This window comes from Myxine glutinosa, chromosome 1 (genome assembly GCF_964187855.1).
Source record: "Myxine glutinosa chromosome 1, kmMyxGlut1.1, whole genome shotgun sequence".
Classification (NCBI taxonomy): Eukaryota; Metazoa; Chordata; class Myxini; order Myxiniformes; family Myxinidae; genus Myxine; species Myxine glutinosa.
The window spans coordinates 16,971,009-16,990,550 of NC_136261.1; the positions used below are offsets into that span (position 1 = coordinate 16,971,009).

A 19,542-nucleotide genomic window follows, 5' to 3' on the forward strand; every position below is an offset into this window, starting at 1 on the left:
GAGCGTATTCATTTATTTCCCGTCGGCAAACTATGTTGCCGTTAAACTATGTTTTAAAACTAATTATTAAACTAATTCAAACTAATTTGCGATTCATCGTAACTGCGATATACGACCTTCCGGACAGTGAGGACTGCACTTCCGGCATCCAATCACAGAACGCGTTATTGCGTAGGCGTGGCCGATGTGAGAGCGAGCTGATGCTGAGCCCAGCGCGTGCGCCATTACGGTACGTAATTCGATTTCTTCCGGAGAAAATAATAATTTCTCGATTTCTTATGCGCATTATTTCTCCCAATTCAGTCAGAGCGAAGGGCGGAAGCGAAGAGCGTTGTTTTTTTTGTTTACGGGCGTACGGGCGGGGTAGAGCGTACGGGTAGCGTTTTTTTTTTTTTTTGGCACATTTGAGAGCGTATTCATTTATTTCACGTTGGCAAACTATGTTGCCGCTATGTTGGCGTTAAACTATGTTTTACAACTAATTAAAACTAATTTGCGATTCTTTCGCTTTCCTGCGCATTTGTGCACGCTATGGCGATTTCTTTACCAAACTCCGCTAGCCGTTAGCTTTGGACCAAACCATTTCATGTAAATAGAGGGGGGGGGGGATTGTCACCGTACTCGCAAGCCGTTAGCTTTGGACCAAACCATTGCATGTAAATAGAGGGGGGGGGGGGATATACTTTTAGATATATATATAGTACGGGCATGCCCTAGTAATATAGATTAGGATATTTGTCGACCATGTTTGTGCACATTTATACGAAACTAGCAGAAGTACCTGGCGTTTCCGGGCGGGGGAGGGAGGGTAAGGGGGGGCTTAAGGGGGGGGAGGAAAGGGAAGGAGGAAGAGGGAGGGGGGAAGGGGAGGGGAGGGGGAGGAGGGAGGGGGAAGGAGGGGTGAGGGGAGGGGGTAGAGGAGGAGGAGGTTGAGGGAGGGGAGGAGGAATTCTCTCATGTAGAGATTGTCGTTTGAACTTTGGCAAAGGTCATTATTTACTTTTAATGATGTTTACATACGAATCAAGAAGATAATCGGTTTTGGGTTGTCCTTTCCACATATCTCGTGGGATTGTGAGGTGGAGAGACGACCGTGATGGCAGGGTTGGCATTCTCTCAAACAAGGCTTCAACCCATGTCCTTATCAAAGGTCTTTGTCCGAGGTCACTGAGTCCGATCGGTGCAGCCGTGCAGCGATCGGTGCAGCCAAGCAGCGATTGGTGCAGCCGATCGGTGCAGCCATTTGTGCGGCACCCGGGAAAATAACGTGATGCGGGAGTCCAAACCTGAAAATGGTGGAGACCAAAGCTGAAATTGGAAAAACAATATTGCCGATTTTACTCCAGGGGGTCCCAGGATTACCCACCCAAAATATCGTTGCGATGAATGCAAATGCTTATGCAAATGCTCAAAAATGCTTAGTTTAATAATTTTTGGGGTCAAAGGTCAGGGGGCCAAGTTTTCATTGAAAATATATTTCAAACCACTATAACTCTGAAAGGACAAGAGATATGCATACACTTACTCAGTTACTTTCCATTGCTTAGCGTATATACATCTATAGATTTCCTGCAATTTTGACCCAAAATGGCCGATAAAAAAGTACATTCCGGCAAGTCCTCGGTCTCTGACCAATTTTTCATTTGTTTGTTTGTTTGTCAGGGCAATATCTCAACCATCCTTTGAGCTCAGAAGCTGAAATTTTGGCACAATAGTGAGCAAGTGCTCTGGAAAAATAGTATGTTTTCCTTTTTGATTGAGCAATTAATATATATATTTTTGTATACAAGATCGAGGCTCATGTAAGAGCTAGCACATTAAACACACATAAGCACATAAAACACAAAAAATATAAACGGACACATAAAACAATAAAGGGAGGGGGAGATCAGATGGGGACAGAGAGGGAAGCACACAAGCACACCAGTAGAGAACAGGGACATCGGGTGGAAAGGAGAGGGCTCGGGAGGAGGGGAGGGGGTGGGAGGGGTGGTGTTAAACAGCTGTTTTAAAGACCTGGAGGGAGGAGTGGGATTTTTTTTTTTTTTTTTTTTTTTTTTTTTTGTATACAAGATCGAGGCTCGTGAAAGAGCTAACATTAATCACACAAAAAGACAAACCGACACACAAAACACAAAAAACAAGGGGAGCGGTAGACAAGATGGGGAGAGAGGGGGAAGGACACAAAAGAGAGGGGGAAGGACACAAACACAACATTTGAGAGCAGGGACATCGGGAGGACTTGGGGGGAGGTGGGAGAGGATTAAAACATATGAACACTGCAAGGACTCTGGGGTGAATTACCGGGGGTAGAAAAGATCAAGGTTTTCGATGGGGGAAGATAAGAGATGGTGGTGAACAGCTGTTTTAAAGACCTGGAGGGAGGAGTGGGATTGAAGGGAGTGGGGGAGTTTGTTCCAGAGGCGGGAGAAAAGGGGAATGAAAGAGTGAAGGTGAGCAGAGAGCCTAGACTTTGGCAGTTTAACCAGAAGAGGGTTGCAGGCAGATCTTGTGCGACCTGAAGGAATATTGGGGGGACAGAGCACAGAGAGAGCTGGGGGAGCAAGGCCGGAGAGGAGTCGGTAGAAGACAGAAAGACCACCAACCTGCCTGCGGTGAGTGAGTGAAAGGCCCTCGGCGTTGACTACATCGCAGGAGATTCCAATGATTCTGAAAGCTTTGGCCTCAACAGCGTGAAGCCGAGCAAGGTGTGAGGCAGGAGCACCAGCCCAGAGGGGGGGAACAGTATTCCATTGAGCTGCGGATGAAAGCCTTGTATGTGGTGAGGAGCTCAGGTGTGCCAAGGAAGGACTTCGCACGACGGAGGATGCCCAGTCGGCGACTGGCTTTGGAGGCCAGCTTGGAAATGTGGTTTTCCCAAGAAAGATCATGGCAGATAGTGAGACCCAAAAGCTTGAGCGACAGAACTTCTTGGAGAGGATTGTTGAGGAAGTAGATGGGAGGGTTGTCCAGTCGGTCCTTTCGGAGAGACATTGTAAGAGTGTGAGATTTGTCAGGATTGAAAGACATGTTCCACTTGTTTGACCAGTCTGTGATTTTGTCCAGGTCTGCAGAGAGTGAGGAGGCTGCAGACTGCCGATCTGAGGGATGAGGAATGGAGCGACAGAGAGTAGAGTCGTCAGCAAAGAGATAGAGAGGATTTTCAAGAGAGTCAGAGAGATCATTGATGAAGACCAGAAAAAGCACAGGGCCCAGAACACTACCTTGGGGAACTCCAGCCTGCACAGGAAGAGGAGATGAGAGAAACCCATTCAGGGCCACACGTTGACTACGACCAGAGAGGAAGTCCGCCAGCCATGCGTGGAGATTTCCATGGATACCAAAGGAGGAGAGTTTGGAGAGCAGAGCAGGGTGCCAGACCGTATCGAAGGCACGTGAAATGTCAAGGGAGACAGCTCTAATTTCCTGTTTGGCGTTGAGGACCTCCATACATTGTTGAGAAAGCAGAAGCAGCATGTCCAGAGTAGAGTGACCAGGTCTGAAACCAAATTGATGATCAGAGATCAAGCCATTGGAGAAGAGGAAAGATTTAATATCTGAAGCAATGATGGATTCCATGACTTTGCTGATAATTGGGAGAAGGCTGATTGGTCTGCAGTTGCTGGGATCTGTTTTTGCACCTTTTTTGTGCAAAGCGGTGATGTTGGCTGATTTCCAAGCAGATGGCAGATGACCTTGAGCAAAAGAGAGGGTGAAGAGAACAGAAAGAGGGAGTGAAAGTGCAGAAGAACATGATTTTAGGACCCGTGGGCTGATGCCGTCAGGACCAGTTGCAGAATCAGAGTCGAGGGTTGCCAGAAACTTTTCCACCTTGTCAGGAGGAAAGGACACAGAGTCCAGGAGCAGCTGGGTACGACTGGGTACGGTGGGTACAGAGAGGGATGGGTTTGGGACACAAGATTTAGAGGCAAACACAGAGTTGAGGCATTCAGCTTTTTCACGTGCGGAGTCAGCCGTTAAGCCGTTTGAGGTGAGGGAGGGGATGGAGGGGGAACAAACACCAGAAACAGATTTGACCAGACGCCACCAGGATTTGGAAGAGGGAGACAGATAAGAGAGTTCGGTCTTGAGAATGGTGAGATATTGTTTCCTGGCTCTCCTGAGGGTGGACACACACTTGTTTCGGGCTTTGTGAAAGGAAATGAGATTTCCTTCCGTTGGATTTGCTTTCCAGGAGACGAAAGCAAGTTGTTTCAGGGCAACAGCCTCACCACAAGATTCCGTGTACCATGGACGGGAGGAAGGGTATGACAACTGAAGACGAGATGGTATAAATCTGTGCATGAGAGAGAGCAATTTACTTTGAAAGAATTCCCAGGATGAGTTGATGTCAGAGGCGGTAGAGATGGGAGACCAGTCCAGATGATTGATGGCTGCTTGAAGACCGTGCCAGTTGGCCTGAGTGAAATGCCAGACTCGTCGACGCTGAGGAGGCTCTCTGAGAATGGTCAGAGAGATGTCCACTTTGACAAGCACATGATCAGATGAGCCGATTGGAGCAGAAGAAGAGCAGCAGACATTTTCAGGGAAGTTTGTCATAACCAAATCCAGAAGAGAAGATGCTCCGTTGACTGAGATCCGGGTCGGGAAATTGACAGATTGTGTCAGTCCCAGTGAGTCGCAGAAGTCCTTTGCTGAAGAGCCATGGCTGGTGAGAGAGGTACCCACACCCAGCCAACTGGCATGGTGACAATTGAAATCACCACATATGAGGAAGAGAGAGTTGGGATGGGTAGATAGAAGTTGGTCCATATTATCAGACAGTGAGATGTAGATGGAGTCATCGCTGATTGGTGGACGGTACAACACACATATGAACAAAAGGTGGGAGCGAAGGGGAAGCCGTAGCCAAAGGTATTCCTGGGGGTGAGGTGGAGAGAGGGCAGTGGAGGGCGAGTGAGGAAGAGAGTTTTTTATAAAGATAGCAACCCCACCTCCAGGACGAGGCTCAGGTCTATCATACCGGAGGAGGGAGTAACCTGGGAGAGATACCAAGGCATCAGAGACATCATGAAGGAGGAAAGTTTCTGTTAAGCAGATCACATCTGGTTTGTCAGAAGCAACCTGTATGGAGAGGTCAGTCAAGTTTGAGCGAAGGCCCCGGATGTTTGAGGTCCATACCGTTAATGAAGAGGAAGGGGGAGCATCGGGCATCGGGATTGAAGAAAGTGTGAGAGTTTGTTCCAGAGGCGGAAAAAAGAGGAATAAAAGAGTGAAAGAGAACAATCTTGATTTTCGCAGTTTCACCAGAAGAGGGTTGCTGGCAGTTCCTGTGTGTCCTGCAAGAATATTTGGGGGACATAGCACAGACAGAGCTGGGGAAGCTGGGCAAGAGAGGACTCAGTAGAACACAGAAAGACCACCAACCTGCCTGTGGTGAGAGTGTGAAAGGCCCTCAGAATCAGCTTCATCACGGGAGATACCAATGATCCTGAAAGATTTGGTTTCCACAGCGTGAAGCCGAGCTAAGTGTGAGGCCGGAGCACAAGCCCAGAGGGGAGAGCAGTAATCCATCAAGCTGTGGATGAAAGCTTTGTATGTGGTGAGGAGCTCAGAGGTGCCAAGGAAGGACTTCAGTGACTGGCTTTGGATGCCAGCTTGGAAATGTTGTTTTCCCAGGAAAGATCATGGCTGATAGTGAGGCCCAAAAGCTTGAGTGACAGAACTTCTTTAAGAGGATTGTTGAGAAAGAAGATGGGAGGGTTTTCCAGATGGTCTTTTCGGAGAGACACCGTGAGAGTGCAAGATTTGTCAGGATAAAAAGACATGTTACACTTGTTTGACCAGTTTGTGATTTTGTCCAGGTCTGCAGAGAGTGAAGAGGCTGCTGCCTGCCGATCTGAGGGTTAAGATATGGTGCGGCAGAGAGTGGAGTCATCAGCAAAGAGATAGAGGATTTTCCAGAAAGTCGGAAAGCTCATTGATGAAAACCAAAAAAAGCACAGGGCCCAGAAAACTGCCTTGAGGAACGCCAGCCTAAACAGGAAGGGGGGGGGGGGGCTGAGAGAATTCCATTCAGGGCCACACGTTGACTGCGACCGGAGAGGAAGTCCACAAGCTATGCGTGGAGATTTCCATGGATACTATAGGAGGAGAGTTTGGTGAGCAGAGCGGGGTGCCAGACTGTATCGAAGGCAAGAGATATGTCAAGGGAGACAGCTCTGATTTAATGTTTGGCATTGAGGCCCTCCATCCATTGTTGAGACAGCAGAAGCAACATGTCCAGAGTAGAGTGACCTGGTCTGAATCCAAATTGACGATCAGAGATCAAGCCATTGGAGAGGAGGAAAGATTTCATATCAGAAGCAATGATGGATTCCATGACCTTGCTGATGATTGGGTGCAGGCTGATTGGTCTGCAGTTGCAAGGATCTTTTTTTGCACATTTTTTGTGTAAAGCGGTAATGTTGGCTGATTTCCAAGCTGATGGCAGATGACCTTAAGCAAAGGAGAGGTTGAAGAGAATCGAGAGAGGGTGTTAAAGAGCGGCAGAGGAGGATTTTAGGACCTATGGGCTGATGCCCTTGAGGATTGAAAGAAACTTCTCCACCTTGTCAGGAGAGAAGGACACAGAGTCCAGGAGCAGCTGGATATGACTGGGTACAGTCGGTACAGAGAGCGATGGGGTTTGGACACAATATTTTGAGGCAAACACAGAGATGACACAGAGATGAGGGTTTGGACACAACATTTTGAGGCAAACACAGAGATGATGCATTCGGCTTTTCACGTGCGGAGTCAGCTGTGTAGCCGTTTGAGGTAAGGGAGGGGATGGAGGGGGAACAAACACCAGAAACAGATTTGACCAGATGCCACCAGGATTTGGAGGAGGGAGACAGGTTTGACAGTTCAGTCTTGAGGGTAGAGAGATATTGTTTGCTGGCTCTCCTGAGGGTGGACACACACTTGTTCCCGGCTTTGTGAAAGGCAATGAGATTGCCTTCCATTTGATTTGCCTTCCAGGACGCTAAGGCAAGTTGCTTCAGGGCAACTGCCTCACCACAAGATTCTGTGTACCATGGATGGGAGGAAGGTTATTGCAACTGAAGACGAGATGGGATAAATCAGTGCGTGAGAGAGCAATTTTCTTTGGAAGAATTCCCATAATGAGTTGGTGTCAGCGGCAGTAGAGATGGGAGACCAGTCCAGATGATTGATGGCTGATTGAAGACCGTGTCAGTCGGCCTGAGTAAAATGACAAACTCGACAATGTTGATGAGGCTCTCTTAGAATGGTCAGAGAGATGTTCACTTTAACAAGAAAATGATCAGATGAACCGATTGGAGCAGAAGAAGAACAGCAGACATTTGCAGGGAAGTTAGTCGTAACCAAGTCTAGAAGAGAAGATGTACCGTTGACTGAGATCCAGGTCAGAAAATTGACAGATTGTGTCAGTCCCAATGAGTTGCAGAAGTTCTTTGCTGAGGTGCCAAGGCTGGTGAGAGAGGTACTGGTGAGAGAGTTGAGAGAGGCACCCAGACAGCTGGCATGATGACATTTGAAGTCGCCACATATGAGGAAGGGAGAGTTGGGGTGAGTGGATAGAAGTTGGTCCATGTTGTCACAGCCAGATGTAAATGGAGTCATCACTGTTTGGTGGACGGTACAAAACACATATGAACAAAAGGTGGGAGCAAAGAGGAACCCGTAGCCAGAGGTACTGCTGGGGGTGAGGTGGAGAGAGGGCAGTGCAGAGAGAGTGAGGAAGAGAGTTTTTGATAAAGATAGCAACCTCAACACCCGGACGAGGCTCAAGTCTATCATACCGGAGGAGGGAGTAACCAGGAAGAGAAATTAAGGAATCAGAGATATCTTGAAGGAGGAATGTTTCTGTTAAGCAGATTAAGTCTGTTCTGTCTGAAGCGACCTGTATGGAGAGATCAGTCAGGTTTGAGCAAAAGCCCTGGATGTTTGACGTCCACACTGTTAAGGAAGAGGGAGGGGGGCATCATGGAAGGATGGGAGGAAAGGGGGAGGTGGGGAGAGCTGTTGACAGTGTGTCGGAGATTGCAGGAGCACAAGGAGAAGGGGAAGGATGAGGAGGACAAAAGGTTTGATGGTGATGGGATGAGGCACAGTGAGGTGTTGTTTGAGGGATGGCAGAGTGAGTGGAAGGTTGGAGGATGCGGAGGTATGAGTTGGAAGGGAGAGGAAGCAGGGAGGAGGCAGCTTTGTGAAGGAGTTAAGAGGCAACTTAGAGGAGGAGTGAGAGGGGAGAATTGAAGAAAAATGGTGAGGCGGGAGGTTTGAAGGGGAGGGACGAGGGGAGAATTGAGGAGGAGGGGTGACGTGGGAGATTTGAGGGGAGAAATTTGAGTGGAAGGTGTGAGTTGGGAGTTGTGATGGGGAGGGGGTGAGTTTGGAGTTTTATGGGGGAGGGTGGGTTGGGAGTTTTGAAGGAGAGGGGTGAGGGGAGAGATTTGAGGGGAGAAATTTGAGTGGAAGGTGTGAGTTGGGAGTTGTGATGGGGAGGCGGGAGGGGATGAGTTGGGAGTTTTATGGGGGTTCGGTGGGTTGGGAGTTTTGAAGGAGAGGGGTGACGTGGGAGATTTGAGGGGAGAAATTTGAGTGGAAGGTGCGAGTTGGGAGTTGTGATGGGGAGGGGGTGAGTTGGGAGTTTTATGGGGGAGGGGTGGGTTGGGAGTTTTGAAGGAGAGGGGTGAGGGGAGAGATTTGAAGTTTTGAATGATTAAAGAAAATCTAAGATTTGTCACAGACTGGGTTTCTTGAAATATTCAAATCAGAGATATGTTTGAGGAGGGGAGGAATGAAAATGAGTTTGGAGAATGAAGAAAGGAAGAATTGTACGAGATTGAATTTTTTTCGTGATGAAAAGATTTAATGAGCAAATTGATTGCAGCCTTTTGAACAGGAAGAAAAAAAAGTAGAGTTGTGGTATACAAATTAATACAACATGGCAGGGGGGAGTTAAACATTCTAAAGCAAAACCGTCGGTTGAACATGTGTACACAGGCGGGGGAGGGGAGACCGTAATTATTATTATTATTTTTTTTTCTTTTTGTTTTTAACACATCAAAAAAGCATAAGAAGTTAGAGAAAAAAGAGGGGGTGAAAAAAAAAAATCCAGCGAGAGATCGAACGTGAATAACAAAAGACCATATGACACGACTGGGACATTTGCAGGGAAGCAAAGGCCAACCAGGACCCAAACATGTACGACCAAACTGACTGATTAATACACAATTTTTCATGTAATGCAAAACACAATCGAACCAGAAACATAGCAGACACGTACACAGCAAAACAAAATACTTAACTTCGAGAAGAAAAAAAAACACCTTAACTGATCGCCCACGACACACAACCTCACCCGGGGAACCGGAAACGGAAGTGTTTATTGATTTTGATTCATTAATTACTTAATTATTATCCGTTTATCAAGTGTTTATTAATTTATTTATTTGGCATGGCGGCGGTGTACTTTGAATGCAGCTCTACTTGTTCACATTATTTTCAATCCAATATGGCCACCAGAGCCCGTGACCGATTACATCATCAATCTATTTCTTCATTCACAGAACAGACACATGAAGTTTCAGGAGAAGGGTTTTGATTCAACCAATTTTAGCTGGAATACCACTTCACTGATGATGTCATCATTATCACCCTCTGTACCATGTGGGGGGTTGATGACATCTGGCAAGCTTCAATCTTTTTCGTTGAGCAGATTCGGAGTTGTCCATTTTTTTTCCCTTTAATCCAATATGGCTGCCCTACCATGTGACCGATGATGTCAGAATTGTAAATAAAATATTCTCCAAGGGTAATCCCTCCTATGTTAAAGGTTTTGCATTGATCGGACAGGCAGTTGCAAAGAAAACAAAATTTTAAAGCAAAAATACATCTGGATAGAGAGTGGTGTTACATTGTCTCACAACTCCTTTTGGGTGAAACTATGAAGGGATATTGGGAGGAAAAAGGGTTTGGGGAGGACGGAAAAACTTTTGGAAGGATTTGGGCTTGTTGGTGGGAGGATTAACAAGGACAGATAAGGCCCCATAAAAACAAGCGTTACGCCTAGGTCCCCCGTCGGGGAAGTGATGCGAGTTGACAAAGTGGAAGACGCAGAAAACATGCTATGATATGATATTTCGCTCACAAGGTTCAGACATACATGGCGGCGGCCATCTTGGATTTTGACGTGGGGACCCAATTTTCAATAGGGTCCTTCCTTATGCCGAGATACACACACACACACACACCACATTAGAAGTTGGTACTTCGCTTATTTTTCAAGATATTTCGCTCACAAGGTTCAGACATATATATGGTGGTGGCCATCTTGGATTTTGACGTGGCGACCCAATTTTCAATAGCGTTCTTCCGTGTGCCTAGATACACCCACACACCAGAATATAAGTTGGTACTTCGCTTATTTTTCAAGATATTCCGCTCACAATGTTCAGACATACATGGCATCAGACATACAAGGCGGCGGCCATTTTGGATTTTGACGTGGATTGCACCCACACACCAAATTCGAATGCGGTCCTTCGCTTATGCACACACGTACGCCCACACGGACGGACGGACGGAGGGGAAAACCATAGCCCCCCCTTTTGCTCCGCAGTGCACCGGGGGACAAAAAGTATTAGCTTATCACCCTCGCGCGCATCACTTTTGGTGAAATTCCGATTATTATTTTTTTCGATCGCCTTTTCGGTCTTTTTTTTGCTCCAAAAGTGGCCGATTCCTTCCTAATAACAACGAACGATTCCTTTCACGCTCCGGAAGTCATCGGATCGATAGTTTTTATTTTATGCGCATGCGCAGTTACCACAATGACTGTTCGATCCTTTGTGTGTGCAAAAAGAAAAAAAACCAAAAAAAAAAAAAACCGCCCTCCCTCATCACTTCTCCAGCTCATCACATCATCATCATCATCATCATCATCATCATCATCATCATCATCATCTCATCGCATAATTTCTACCTGGATAGGGAGGGTGATAAGATAATACTTTTTTTATGGGGCCTAATATAGTTTTGGACGAGGGATGGTCCGAAATGATGGTGAACAGCTGTTTTGAAAACATGGAGAGAAGAATGAGATTAAGAGAATGTGGAAGTTGGTTGCACAGGCTGGAAAAAAAGAGGAACAAAATGAGTGGAGGAGAGCAGAAGAGAATGAGATTTGGGACTTTGGGAGAATAGAAGATGGGAAGGAGTAGAGGAACCATGACGTAATCTAATCTCGGGAGTCGTAAATTCCGACACGTGCACCCTTCGGGGCCCAGTAATGACGTCATGCAGCGCCTGGAGAGGAATAGGAAAGGAGAGGTGGACAAGAATCCTTACCCCAAAACGTAATTCAATGGGAAACTTTGGCTGGGACAAACCAACTTGGGGAAGGCAAGATGGTTTATTGGTCATGGAACGAAAAATGTAAAAGGACCTTCAAGGTACATCAGCCACATGCAACGTTCACCTGTACTGTGCTACACAGCGAAGGTGCATTGATTTACACGATAAAACATCACCTTGTGAGGTGAGGTACCTGTCGAGGTCGATCAGAACACCAAGCAAGGTTGTAATCTCATTGGTCCTTGCACGAAGGACTCGTCACGTTCACCCAACATTATTACCACGTGACGAAGTCGAAAGCATCAACATGGTTTTTGAACTTCTCTTACCTGAATAATCGGAAGGTGGGATTTGCAGCCCACAGGTATCGGGTTCACCTTCCATAACCCCCATCTCTGTGTCTCTCTCTGAGGACAAGAGGACACGAGGAGGATATTAACCAAAAACCTCGTGATAAAACATCCGCCGGACACGAGCAAGCACATATTGGGGATTCTGCGGAAGCAGATTCGTCACGTTCAAAAGCAAAGCAGGAATATTGAGTTTTTACCCACAATTCCAAGGCTGTGCTGGCTTAACCGGTAGGGCGGCTGGCTGAAGATCTTCGGGTGTTGAGTTTGAGCACCTGTCCTGCTGTTGAAACAACACCAGGTGGGTTGACTCAGTCTTCTGTCCTCTTTCCAACGTCGGTAAAATTGGTACCAGCTTACTGGTAACCGAGGCACCGCATCAGCGGCACAGAACATAAGCAGTGCTTCCCAAAACGATGTAACCAGCAGCCACAGTCTTCATACCAAGCAACAGCAATTAACACGCCCTAACAATTCCGAGTCAAACCTTTCGCGTTAACTATTAAATCGAGGAATAACACATCTGTGACACTCAGGAATAACACACCTGTCTTTGCTGCTATGTTTATATGCGTGAACCTTTTTACTGCTGTGCTTAGAAATGTTTTCATGCAATCTGTTGATGCCATGTCGTTGTAGTGTGAGCCTGTGATTTTTGCCTTTTTCTTTTCATTTATTTCCACCTGAAAGTGGGTAGGGGGTCAGGCTTGTTGCCAGGGTTGCCAACACCGTGCCCGAAGCGCACAATTGGGCTCCTTTGGGGCTTGCCTGCCGTGCCACAGAAAAAAGTGCCGTGCATCGTCAAAAATGGGGCTATTTTGCTCTCCATGAAGGCGCTGCACTCTTTTTCAATTTCTCTTTGCAGTGCACTCATACACTCGTCATTCGGTGAAAACAACTGGAGCATATTTTCGAAGTTGAACCGAGCACGATGACGTCACGATGATTGGCTCATGTGATTGGGTCAGCGCGGGCCGCGGGCGTGGCCACTCATGAGTCGGGACTCCATCTCTCTCGGGTTTGGGATTAGACGGGTTATGCGTTCCCGTTCGATATTATTGTTGTCAAATTATGCAACTATTATTATCGTGGTTAATATTGTTAGTACTAATGAATATAGGCTTTGTCACAATGTTATCTTTGTTTTTGTTATTTATTTTGTAATTAGAATATCACGTGGTGGAAGGACCGATTAAACTGCTCGTCTACTCTATCTATGCCACAACTCTCCTTACACATCAACAAGATGCACATTTAAAACAGGGAATTTAATCCGGATTATTTGTAGTTAATTAGTCTAATCCACTCAGCTCATGACGATTATTTTGGTGTATGAAATTCCACATCAGAACGCTCCAGTACAACTCCACAAAAAACATGACACACACACACACACACACACACACACACACACACACACACACACACACACACAGGCACACACACACACACACAGGCACACACACACACACACACAGGCGCACACACACACACACACACACACACACACACACACACACACACACACACACACACACACACACACACACACGGTGTGTGACAAAGGATGGAAATCCTAACTCGGAGAACTCGGAGAAATGATCAAAATGACGAAATGATCAACAGTTTTCGCAGCTTGGGAAAGAAAACGAGCAAAACACAATTTCGGTGGTGTATAAACGAGAACGAGCGAAACACTTTGGGTGGTGTATAAACGAGAACCAGCGTTACGCCTAGGTCCCCCGTCGGTGAAGTGATGCGAGTCGACAAAGTGGAAGACGCAAGGTGGCCATCTTGGATTTTGACGTGGCGACCCAATTTTCAATAGCTTTCTTCCTTATGCCTAGATACACCCACACACCAGATTAGAAGTTGGTACTTCGCTTATTTTTCAAGATATTCCGCTCACAAGGTTCAGACATACATGGCGGTGGCCATCTTGGAGTTTGACGTGGCGACCCAATTTTCAATAGCCTTCTTCCTTATGCATAGATACACCCACACACCAGATTAGAAGTTAGTAGTTCGTTTATTTTTCCAAGATATTTCGCTCACAAGGTTCAGGCACATATATGGTGGTGGCCATCTTGGATTTTGACGTGGCGACCCAATTTTCAATAGCGTTCTCCCTTATGCCTAGATACACCCACACACCAGATTAGACATGAGTAGTTCGTTTATATTTCACGATACTTCGATCACAAGGTTCAGACATACATGGTGGCGGCCATCTTGGATTTTGACGTGGCAACCCAATTTTCAATGGCATTCTTCCTTCTGCCTAGATACACCCACACACCAGATTAGACGTTGGTACTTTGCTTATTTTTCAAGATATTCCGCTCACAAGGTTCAGACATACATGGCGGTGGCCATCTTGGATTTTGACGTGGCGACCCAATTTTCAATAGCGTTCTTTCTTATACGTAGATACACCCACACACCAGATTAGAAGTTGGTACTTCGCTTACTTTTTCAAGATATTCCACTCACAAGGTTTAGACATATATATGGTGGCGGCCATCTTGGATTTTGACGTGGCGACCCAATTTTCAATAGCGTTCTTCCTTATTTGTAGATACACCCACACACCATATAAGACGTTGGTGCTTCGCTTATTTTTCAAGATATTTCGCTCACAAGGTTCAGACATATATATGGTGGCGGCCATCTTGTATTTTGACGTGGCGACACAATTTTCAACAGCGTTCTTCCTTCTGCCTAGATACACCCAGACACCAGATAAGAAGTTGGTACTTCGCTTATTTTTCAAGATATTCCGCTCACAATGTTCAGACATACATGGCGGCGGTCATCTTGGATTTTGACGTGGCGACCCAATTTTCAATCGGGTTCTTCCTTATGCCTAGATACACCCACACACCAGATTAGAAGTTAGTAGTTCGTTTATTTTTCAAGATATTCCGCTCAAGGTTCAGACATACATGGCGGTGGCCATCTTGGATTTTGACGTGGGTTGCACCCACACACCAAATTCGAATGCGGTCCTTCGCTTATGCACGCACGCACATATGCATGCCCGCACGGACGGATGGATGGACACACGGACGGAGGGGAAAACCATAGTCCCCCTTTCGCTCTGCGGTGCGACGGGGGACAACAAGCGTGTTATGAAATTAGTGGTTCCCATCTGAGCGATGCCCTCCGCCTCCACACATTACTTATGATGCTATTCCTGCGCCGACCGCGCGAGGAGGAATTTATATACCACCAGTGGGTAAGGAGGGATCAATCCGCTTTCTTGTGCCTTCAAGTTGGTAAGATTGTTAAACACATGCTTTACATTTGCTAATATCTCTGTAACGGCGTAATGGCAATGAAAGTGCTCAGAGATGCTTGCTTATTAGGTTTTGTGCTCTCTTTGTAGATGAGTTGCGTTCGAGTGAATAAAAGCTCACGTTTGGAGTTCTTGGAATCGTTTCATTTCACCACATTTTTGTTCACTCCAGTCCTACGCTTGGAGCCATGGAGAAGCTGCTTCGCCTGGAGGTATTCTCGGGTGACCCTCAGGCTACGAACGCCGCAGACCAAAGGGAGCATTGGTACAACTCTCTTCAGAATTACACCGTGGTGGTTCCGGATCTTTCCAAGCCGCAGCGGCTATCGATTCTAACCTGTCATGTCAGCGACACTGTCTATGGGTACATAATACATATCCCACTGCACCACCTTTGATGCAGCTGTGATGACATTGCATGGCATATATGTCCGGCAACGAAGTGCATTGTATGGTCACCACATGTTGGCTACGCGGCGCCAGGAAGCATCGGAGAGCCAGGAGCACTATATCCAGGAGCTGATACGCCTGGGGAAGGGTTGTTTGATGGAACCTCGAACCGTTGCGGAGTTGAACGATGACTTAATGCGAGATGCGTTTGTCGCTGGGATCGCTTCGTCGGCAATCAGATTACAGCTGCTGGAGGCAACCACGTGTGACGTGTGACTTTTCAGCAAGCGTGTGACAAAGCACGCATTCTACAGCTGGCAGCGGCCCACGCGGAGGCCTACAGTGGATCCTATCTCACAGCGGGGGCCGCTGCCGAGGCCCGGCCGGAGTCGACGGCATCGACCAAACGGTCATTCGCGGGATCTCCAGACGCCACTCAGGAGGTGCCGAACGCTGGAGACAACGGGAATCCGAACACCGCCGCTGCAAGCTCTGCGGCCGAGAATGCCAAATGTTATTTCTGTGGCAGTAAGAGACACCCTCGTTGAGCGTGTCCCGCCGAAAATTGTGAATGTCATAATTGTGGGGAAAAAGGTCACTTTTCTAAAATGTGTCGGGCGGCAAAAACTACCCGGCGCTCAACTCTCGCCGGGACGCACACCTCACGGACGGTGCGCGGCTTGCGCAGCGCCGTGCTACCTGTGCTACCTGTGCTCATGGAAGGAATCCCCGCGGATGCACTTATTGATACAGGGAGTTCTTCTCGCTATGTCAGCAACACATTGGTACGACATTACGGCTGGTCGATGGGATCGGATACCCGTCGAATTTGCCTGGCTTCGTCTGGACTTTGTGGATGCACCAAAGGCATTTGCTCCCTTAAACTCGTGGTCAATGATAAATTGTATGCGGATGTGAAACTTACAGTAATGCCTGATTTGTGTGCCAATGTGCTGTTAGGGCATGACTTCTTGAGCAGACACGGCCGGTTGGAGATGCGTGTGGGGGATGGGGAGAACACTCTTTTTGTCTACAGCCTAGCCGAGATGGCGATAGATCCCCCTGCTCTGTTTCCCAGCCTGACGGCCGACTGCCGACCTGTAACCCTGAAAGCTCGACGGTATACTCCCGCTGACGCCACATTTATCGAAGAGGAGACTGAGCGTATGCTCCGTAAGGGCATTATCGAGCTGAGTAGATCACCGTGGAGAGTGCAGGTTCTGGTTGTACACTCTGACAATCACAGGAAACGCCTGGTCGTCGATTACAGTGAGACAATTAATAGATTTACGCAATTGGACGCGTCTCCTTTGCCGAAAATAGATGACCTGGTCCGGGAGGTCGCCAAGGTGAGGGTCTTCAGCACTTTGGATCTCAAATCAGCGTATCATCAGATCCCAATCCGGGAATTGGATAGGGCCTACACCGGATTCCAATCGGGTCGGCGACTGTATCAATTTCGAAGAATACCGTTTGGAGTCACGAATGGGGAGCGTGTTTCCAATGCGCTATGGACGACATCTTGGTTAAAGAGAAATTGTGAGACGTCTTCGTTTACGTGGATAACATGACAGTCTGCGGACATACCCAGGAGGGGCACGACACTAACTTGAAATGATTCTTGGAGGTGGCGCGACATTATAATTTAACCTTCAACCAGGAGAAATGCCACCATGGTACCAAAACAATCGATTTATTGGGGGTACACAGTGACCGACGGGGAGATAAAACCCGACGCCGAGCGCCTCCAACCTTTGCTAGAAAAGACGGCACCATGTGATCGGACATCCCTGAGGCGGTGCCTCAGGCTTTTCACACATTACTCCAGCTGGGTCCAAGGCTACTCAGAGAAAATAAGACCTTTGGTGAACTGTAAAGCCTTTCCTCTGACGCAGAACATGCTAGATGCTTTTCAACTTCTGAAGGAAAACATAGCGGGGGCCTGTGTGACCTCCATTGATGATAACATTCCATTTCTCGTCGAGACAGACGCTTCAAATTGTGCGATTGCTGCAACACTAACGCAAAAGGATAGGCCTGTGGCATTCTTCTCCAGGATATTGACCTCGGCTGAACGCAAACATTCGGCGGTGGAAAAGGAGGTGGCGGCGGTGGTCGAGTCCGTCAGGCGGTGGTGCCACTTGCTGCTGGGCAGGAAGTTCGATCTCCTGACTGACCAGCAGTCGGTGGCATTTATGTACGGCCACGAACACCCTCAACTCATTAAGAACGACAAAATCTCACGATGGCGGGTTGAATTGGCTGACTACTGTTATGACATAATCTACCGCCCTGGGAGCGAGAATGTGGTTGCTGACGCGCTCTCTCGCCCGTCGGTTTGTGCCGGCATCACGTCGGAGGATCTAAAGCGCATCCATGACTCATTGTGTCACCCCGGGGTAACTCAATTCGCTCATTTTGTGCGCTCTCGCAATTTGCCATTCTTTATCGAGGATATCCAACGTCTATGCCGCTCATGCTCGTTATGCGCGGAGTTGAAACCGCAATGCTCTAAGCCGCCGGAGCGGGTGCTCATTCAAGCAACGAAACCATGGCAACAATTAAGTCTCGATTTTAAAGGACCTTTACCCACGCAAAGTGCGCCTCGTTATTTGTTGACGGTCGATGATGAGTTCAGTCATTTCCCGTTCACCTTTCCGTGCTGAGACATGACATCAGCCACAGTTATACGATGCCTGCGTCAGCTGTTTGTCCTGTTCGGGTATCCGGGTTTTGTGCATTCAGACCATGGGGCTGCATTAATGTCACAAGAGGTTCGGACCTTCCTAGAAGGCCTCGGAATAGCTGCTAGCCGCACTACTCTGTATCGTCCAGAGGTGAATGGCCAGGTGGAACGATTTAATGGCGTTATCTGGAAGGCCGTGGTGCTGCACTTACGCACGCACTCGATGGGGCTTCACCAATGGCCTCAAGCCGTGCCTGAAGCATTACATGCTATTCGTACTTTGTTATCCACGGCCACCAATCAAACTCCCCACGAAAGGCTCTTTCGTTTTGAACGTTGTGGCGCCAGCGGTCAATCGATGCCCGGTTGGCTTGTCGAGCTCAGGCCCGCGTATCTGAAGCAAACGGTACGACAAAGCAAGTACGAACCGGCGGTGGATTTGGTGCAGATCGTGCAGGTTAACCCGCAGTATGCGACCGTCCGACTGCGCAACGGTCTTCTTTCGACCGTGTCGGTCCAGCATTTAGCCCTGTGCGGAGACAAAGGCACCCGTCGTGACTTGAACTCGGAGGATTTGCCTACCTAAATGGGGGATTCTGTTCCAGGCACCCCTCGCATGGGTCGGGGCCCGAGTGACGTTACACCGCTGGAAACTGCTGAGGGGGAGTCTCCGGGCTCGCCGTTTCCTCCGTCCCCGGGAAGTGCGCCCGGATCGCCCACCAATCAGACTCGTGCCGGCCAGGATGGGAATGCGAACGGATCGCCTACCTACCAGACTCGTGCCGACCGGGCGTGCCGTCGACCTCAACGTTTAGATTTGTGACGGAGTGATGTGTTACTTAACCTACTATCCTCAATTTATACCTTTATATTGATAGTCCGCATGCTAGCTGGAACTTTAACAGAGGGAGAATGTCATGAAATTAGTGGTTCCCATCTGAGCGATGCCCTCCGCCTCCACACATTACTTATGATGCTATTCCTGCGCCGACCGCACGGGGAGAAATTTATATAACATCAGTGAGTAAGGAGGGATCATTCCGCTTTCTTGTGCCTTCAAGTTGGGAAGATTGTTAAAGACATGCTTTACATTTGCTAATATCTCTGTATCGGCGTAATTGTAGTGAAAGTGCTCAGAGATGCTTGCTTATTAGCTTTTTGTACTCTCTTTGTAGATGAGTTGCATTCGAGTGAATAAAAGCTCACGTTTGGAGTTCTTGGAATCGTTTCATTTCACCACAAAGCGCAACACACTTTTGGTGGTGTATAAATGAGAACGAGCGAAACACACATTGGGTGGTGTATAAACGAGAACGAGCGAAACACACTTTGGGTGGTGTATAAAGTACAACGAGCAAAACACACTTTAGGTGGTGTATAACCGATAAGAAGCAAAACACACTTTAGGTGGTGTATAACCGATAAGAAGCAAAACACTATTTGGGTGGTGTATAAACGAGAACAAGCGAAAC

The 19,542-nt window shown here is 47.6% G+C and overlaps 1 protein-coding gene across 1 annotated transcript in view; it reads right to left on the reverse strand.

The window, feature by feature from the left end:
• The window catches only part of LOC137421522 (uncharacterized), a 57,936-nt gene extending 46,205 nt beyond the window's left edge, over positions 1 to 11,731 (reverse strand). The window contains exon 1 of the mRNA XM_078785075.1: positions 11,676 to 11,731. Within this exon, the coding sequence (XP_078641201.1) occupies positions 11,676 to 11,730 (55 nt within the window). The 5' untranslated portion in view covers position 11,731. The remainder of the gene's footprint in view (positions 1 to 11,675) is intronic.
• Positions 11,732 to 19,542: the final 7,811 nt, after the last annotated feature.